Source organism: Lepus europaeus, unplaced genomic scaffold, assembly GCF_033115175.1.
Source record: "Lepus europaeus isolate LE1 unplaced genomic scaffold, mLepTim1.pri SCAFFOLD_566, whole genome shotgun sequence".
In the NCBI taxonomy this organism is placed as follows: Eukaryota; Metazoa; Chordata; class Mammalia; order Lagomorpha; family Leporidae; genus Lepus; species Lepus europaeus.
Genome location: NW_026909446.1, coordinates 45,166 through 51,615, shown reverse-complemented (window position 1 = coordinate 51,615; position 6,450 = coordinate 45,166). Strand labels below are relative to the sequence as shown.

Genomic DNA, 6,450 nt, shown 5'->3' with positions numbered 1-6,450 from the left:
CCAGCCCCAGCCACTGTGGTCATTTGGAGAGTGAACCAGTGGATGGAAGATTTCTCTCTCCATCCCTGTCTCTCCTCACTCTCACTGTAACTCTGCCTTTCAGATAAATGAATACATCTTAAAAAAGAAATGAAGGAAAAAAAGTGGCGGTGTGGTGACATCACCCTGGCTGGAGCTGACCTCTGGGCGGGGACCAGCGATGCCTGGGGGCTCCTGGGCCCTGGCAGGTGCAGGCTCCTGGGGAGAAGGCAGGGTGGGGCAGGGGGAGCACAAGGAACCCTTGTTGTCACCCCCCCCGGAGTGCACAGTGAGCCCCTCCCACCCCCACCACCCTCCCTTTCAGACCAGGACCCACAGGGCCCCACCCAGCGGTACTGGCTGCTGACCCAGGCCAGCGCCGCCCACTCACGGGCTCCAGGCAACACCATACGCTCACCGCCGGCTCTGCAGCATGGGGGCCTGATGGGGGTGGGGCGGGAGTCCTGCTCCAGGGCAGCCCAGAGCCGGATAAATGGGCGGCAGGGAGGCGGGGAGCACAGGGCAGCCGGCGCCGGGACCATGCAGCTGCTCCTGCTGACGGCCGGGCTGGGCCTGCTCTCTGTGCTGGGAGCCCAGGGCCCTCAGCTGACCCCTGCCCACGCTCAGGAGGTGAGAGACGCGGGGAGACACTGTCACCACCTGCTCTGCCCTCTCTGTCCCTGCCCCTGCCCCGTCCCCAACAGCAGCTTTGCCCTGGGCCTCTGGGTGACCTCCCCCAGCTGCTGGCTCCGTGGCTGAGGCCGCCCTGGGTGCAGGGGCAGGCCCAGGTCCCAGCCCTGCCGGGCGGTGCCTGCCTTGCCCTCACATGGAGGGACGACTCGTCCCCACCCAGCCTCTGCCCCTGCTCCTCGCCCAGCTGAGGGCCTCGTTCCCGGCTCAGCCCGGCCCCTGCTGACCCCTCCCAGCTTGTAGGCCGATGGCACATCAAGCTCTGGGCAGGGACCTTTCCCATTCCGGTCAAGAGGAGGAGCCACCCGATACCTCCCTTCACCTTGGCCATGAACGAACTCCAGAAGCTGGAATTCAGGATGAACCTCACGTGAGCCCCTGCCCGCAGCCCCTCCCCCGCCCTCCTGGCCCAGCTGTGCTCTGAGCTCGGCTTCCCTCCTTCCTGCTCGGTCTGGGTCTTCTCCCGTCACCCCTGCCACTTGCCAGGACCCTGTCCTGGGCCTCGCTCCCCTCCGCTGCCTGTGGCCATGCCGTCCTGACCTCGAGTGCCATCTGGCCGTGGACTCTGTACCCGCCCAGGGTCTCTGGGGCCGGGGCCACAGGGAGCACCCGGGGAGGGGCAGGGAGTCCCCGGGAGGCCACGTGCAGGGCCATGTCCTACAATGTCAGGCAGGACGCACCAGGCCGTCCGTGGCCTTCTGGGGATGGCCCCGTGTGCTCACACTGCTCTGTGGGTCTTACTCGTGCCCGGAGGCCTGCGGGGCCCCGACCCTGACCGCCCCAGGTGCCCAGTGATCCTTACTTGCAGAAGGGGCCGAGGGGCCGCCCGGCTTCCCTGGGCCTCCCGTGACCCGGGCCAGGGCTCCTTGGGGTGGGGCTCCAGGGACCCTTGTGTCCGCGCTCAAGGCCAGTGCGCTCTGCATGGCAGACACCGGGACATAACGGTGGGAGGAGCCGGCCCTCTGCTGGGGGCCCCCAGTGGTCGGGAGCAGGAAGGTTGGGGAGGGGTCCCGGCGGGGTCCATGCCTTGATTCTGCACCAGGAAACCCATCGGATGCATTCCATTCAAGTTGCCCCTGGACATCGGACCCAAACCCGGCGTCTTCCACACCTGTAAGTGTGAGAGCGCCTGCCTCCCTCTCCTCAGCAGAGCCTGCGGGCGACCCCAGGCACTGCTGTCTCCGTGCCCTCCCGGCAGGGTACAAGTACCGCATCTACATCAACTTCCTGCCGGGGAAGCAGCACGCCATCGCACACTTCAATGACACCATAGACTTCTCCAAGCACGTGATGATGATGCTCATGGGTGCGTCTGCCCTCGGCTCGTTCCCGGATGCTCCGTGGGCGCCCGGTCCCTGTGCACACTCAGCTCTCGGGCCATCAGCCCAGCTGCCTCTGCTTCCCAGCCCAGAGCCCTGCTGGGTCAGGACTCTTGATGGGGGAGGGAGGGCCGGGCTCTGAGCCTCCCGTTTCACAGCTGTCACTCCTGGGGTCCAACACCGGCATCCACACCCACCCCGTGCTACCCCTGCTCTGGGGCAGGACCCCCTCCTCACACAGCAGCACTCAGAGGACGGGTGTGTAGGGCAGGGGCTGGGGCTCTGTGCACAATGCTGGCCAGGAGGGGCCCGGGTGCAGCCTCTGAGGCCCCAACTCTGGGACAGCCCAGACTGAGGACACGGCCGGGGCCCCTAGGGGAGCCAGGGCCACACGGGGCTCTGCCACTCTCCAGGGTGAGCCTGTGCGCATGGCAGGGGTCAGCACCCGCGGCCAGGTGGGGAGAGGGGACCTGGGCTGGGAGCTGAGCGCCGCATCGGGGGGGCTCACTCGGTGGGACCCCTGCCTTCTCACACTGGGCTCTCCTCCCGGCTGCCAATCGCAGGCCCCTCCCTCAGCCAGGGGATCTCCAGCCCACCGTCTGCCCTCCAGGGCCAGTGGGGGCAGGACCCCTTCCTGGGGGGGTTGGGGGATGGCCCTGGGGCTGTCAGCCTGGCGGGAGGCCCCTGCGCTCAGGAGACCGGAATTCCAGACAGAGCCAGGCTCCCCCTGCCTGGGCCCCAGCTGCTCCTTCTCAGGATGTTGGGGTGGGGGAGGGTGGGTTCTTGGGGTGCCCTGGGGACAGCAGGCTGGTGGCTTCTCGGAGTCCAGGGCTCCCCGGGGAGCTGTCAGGGTCAGGCCTGGAAGGGGGCCCTCCCCAGCCCTCCTGCTTCCCTGACGTGAGCCGGGGGTCTGCCCGACCCCACCTGCCCCTCACCTGCAGGCCGCAGCCTGGATGAAGACCCGGAGGCCGTGAGGACCTTCGAGGAGTTCGCGGAGAGCAAAGGGCTGAACCAAACCGACATCGCCAGGCCCCCTCCCCTCGGTGACCTGGGGCTCCCCCGTCTATCACTCACCTGTCACTCACCGGGGAGGAGGGGCTGTCGCTGGTGCCTCTCTGTCCTGTGAGTGCTGACCCCTCCCCACCTGTCTCTCTGGGTCTGCAGAAGCCTGCGAGCTGCCCCCAGACTCTTAGTGCCGCGGGCGGCACCGCCTGCCCAGGAAGGACCCGGCCCAGCCCCGCCCTCGCCTGCGCTCAGAGCTCCAGCCTGGGAGCCGCCCCGCCCTGCCCTGTGTGATGGAGTCAGAGGAGCGGCCCCTCCCCCGGAGGGTCAGCATCCCTGGCGGGGACCCCTCCCCAGCATGGACACGTGGGGGCGCCCCCCAGGCTCTCTGAGAGGCAGGTGCTGTGGTCTCCACCCCAGACGTCGCCATGGAGACGAGTGTGCTCCTGAGTGACAGCGGCCACAGCCCCTCCCCTCTCAGATGGAGCCCCTGAGCCCAGGGCGGGGTCCCCTGCTGCCCCCCACGCCCCTGGGATCCCCCAGGACACCACGTGGCTTTGCCTGCCCTGACCCTGGGTGGATGCTGAGTGAGAATAAAGCTGCTTCGCTGTGTGCCCTGGGCGTCCGCTCGCTGATCTGAGTCTGCACAGCATCTCCCAGCGTCCCCGGGTGTGTCTGTCACTGCCTGGTGTCTCTGTAACTTTGTGGACACATGTAGCACCCATAGGTGCCCCAGAGCCTGGCCTCCTTCGGGGCCTTGGCCCAACAAGCACCTCCAGCCAGTTGGGTCACTGCGTGACAAGCTCCCCGCAGCCTGGGTCCCTCTGTGTGCCCTGTCCCTGCACCTGCGCCGTGGCCCCAGTGCACCCAGCTCCGAGACGGGGGCACCCAGTGGTGGTTTGAGTGGGCTAACTGTCCCCAGGCCCTGTCCCTTTGGGTAAGGAAGACAGGTGACTGAACGCGTCCCCCTCGAGGGCCTCCTCCCTGGGTCCCTGCGCCTGCGCCCCGGGTCTGTGGGCACAGCCAACGTCAGCCTCAGGAGCTCTCCGAGTGGCTGTGGTTTGCTCTGGGAAACTGAGGACCGTGAACAGTGCCACACGCGGCACCCCTGGTCCTGGTTTCGGGGTTCGCCCGCCCCCCCCCCCCCGGGCCCATTCCTGGACTGCTTGCGGGAAGCTCCCTGCCGGGCACAGGAGGGCGGCGACAGGAGCTTCCTGTTTGAGAATCGGGGAGCGCTCTGACATCTCCCGCTGCTCGGATGCTTTGTGTGGTCCCCTTCTGCCTTGCGGGTGCCTCCCCTCGAGGGCTGTGAGCCTCAACCATCTCCTTTGCCCTCCCAGTGGGCACCCGGGGCCCCATGGGGCATCGGCCCACAGCCCTGCTGCTCACAGAGGAGACGCCCGGGCCCAGCGGCATCTCGGCTCCTTCCTTCCCCTCCTCCATCCTCACTCCCAGCACCGTGCTCGCTCCCTGCTGAGTGCGGCATGGGAGACAGGGTGAACCCCGACCCCGGCCCTGCTCTGTAGCTCACGGCCGAGCAGCTGGACGGCGTCTGCCCCACGGCCGCTCAGAGTGGAGCCACCTGCCGGCCCCTGGGTCAGCTCCCGAGCCAAAGCCCTCTCCCCGGCCTCTCTGGTCCCTTCTGGGCAGGGGGCAGTGTTAGAATAAAATCCCCAGGCAAGGCTCTGTGTCCCTGGGGACGCTCCAGAGCAAACGCAGGGAGAGCAAGTCCCAGGGGGACAGGAGGCCGGGGCGGCAGGTGGGGCCGGGGTCCAGGGTGTCCTCAGGGGACTTGACAATGCACACAGTAGGGCAGCAGCAGCCGGCCCTGCTCGACCTGGGGGTCGCATGTAGGGGGCACAGAAGCTGAGATTGGGGCGGCCATGAGTGCCACGGGGACGGGGGCAGAGCCAAGGGCCTGCAGTGACCCAAGGAGCAGGGGTGGGGGGAAGGGCAGGGCTGACCCCAGGGCCTGTCCTGGTGCTGTTGGTGACAGCACCAGACTCACTCACGGCTGCCGGCTTTAGCCATTTCTGGTCGGATTGTGAGGCTCCGGTTCCTGGCACAGGCAGCTCAGGACAACCCAGCCTTCCTCTCTGGAGCGAGGCGGGGGTGGGGGAGAAAAGAGGAGGAGGAGGAGGAGGCAGAAGAGGAGGCTCGGCCCTGCCTCTCCCACCTGTCACCCTTGGCACGCACAATGGAACAGCCGCACGACCCTGCCCCAGGAGGGGCTTCCTGCTGCTCACCTGGGGAGACGGGGCTCACCTGGGGAGACGGGGGCTCACCTGGGGAGCAGTGCCAGGTGCAGGTGGACGGAGGTGGTTCTCTGCCCAGGCCTGGCCTGAAGCCCCCGGGCCGCTCAGCCTCCTGGGCAGCAGCCACTGTGCAGGGGATGAGCTGGGCCTCGGGTTAACGGGGGCGTCCCGGGCAGGTGCATGCTCGGCTCTGGTGGCTCTGTACTGATCCCTCCCCCCGTCTCCTTCTCCATCACCCACCCCCACCCCGCCGGGGTCTTCCTGGCCAGCGTCCCTGCTGCAGTGAGCAGAGGCGGCCCTTACTGGGGCCCCGGCCCCTGCTCACCCACGCCCAGAGGAGAGGGTGGGCTCAGGGCGGAGCATGCTGCCCACCGCAGGAAGCCGTCTCCCCCACCGGCTCTCCCAGCCCTGCCAGCCCTGGCCTGACTGTAGGGTGCCGAGCTGCTGCCTCGGGGAGTCCTGCCCCTGCCCCCACACCCACCCGGGTCTGACTGAGAGGAGGGCAGAGCCCACGAGGCACTCCCAGCATCGCATCTCGGCGTGGTGGGCTGGGGGCGCACTGGGGGCCCGTCCCCGCCATCACCTGGCCGTGCGTCAGGAGGACGCAGGCGAGGGCACAGGTGCAGGCGGTTCCAGCGTGGCTGACATTCACGGGACGAGCCACGGCACAAAGTGTCCTGTGTTCCCAAGTCAGGGTCTCGGAGGAACTTGCAGATAAGAGGGATCCAGAAGGCAAACACGGCCCGGCCTTTCCTGCCGCAGCCCCTGTGCCAACGGGCGTCCTCGGGCTCCTGGCCCAGTGCAGGTGGGGTGAGCTCACCACGCGCAGCTCTGCCCCGGGAGCCAGGCCCCGGGAGCCTCTGCTGAGCGCGGCCCTGGAGGCCAAGGAGCCCAGGGAGGGGGACGGCGGGATCTGCGCCGTGGGCATGGCCCTCGCTCTGGGGACAGGCACTCTCTCCCCAGCTGGGGGAGGCTGGGGCCAGTCAGGCTACACCTGCCCAAGAGGCTCTGTAGGCTGGGAGGTCAAGCTTCCCTCCCAGAGGGTGGAGATGGCTGGGTTCTGTGGGGGGAGCAGAGGCCTGAGCGCTGGACCTGACATCCAGCTAGATGGGCAGCCGCATGGCGGGCACGGGGCTGGCACGGCCCGCACAGACCTCAGCACAGAC

The 6,450-nt window shown here is 68.2% G+C and overlaps 1 protein-coding gene across 1 annotated transcript; it reads left to right on the top strand.

Annotated features, from left to right (window-relative positions):
- The first annotated feature begins 558 nt into the window (after nucleotides 1–558).
- On the top strand, nucleotides 559–3,254 carry LOC133755564 (lipocalin-1-like). Its single transcript, XM_062185641.1, has 6 exons — nucleotides 559–648; nucleotides 945–1,078; nucleotides 1,751–1,821; nucleotides 1,907–2,014; nucleotides 2,969–3,070; nucleotides 3,192–3,254. The coding sequence occupies exons 1-6, from the start codon at nucleotides 559–561 to the stop codon at nucleotides 3,218–3,220; spliced, it is 534 nt and encodes a 177-aa protein (XP_062041625.1). The 3' UTR covers nucleotides 3,221–3,254.
- The last annotated feature ends 3,196 nt before the right edge of the window (nucleotides 3,255–6,450 follow it).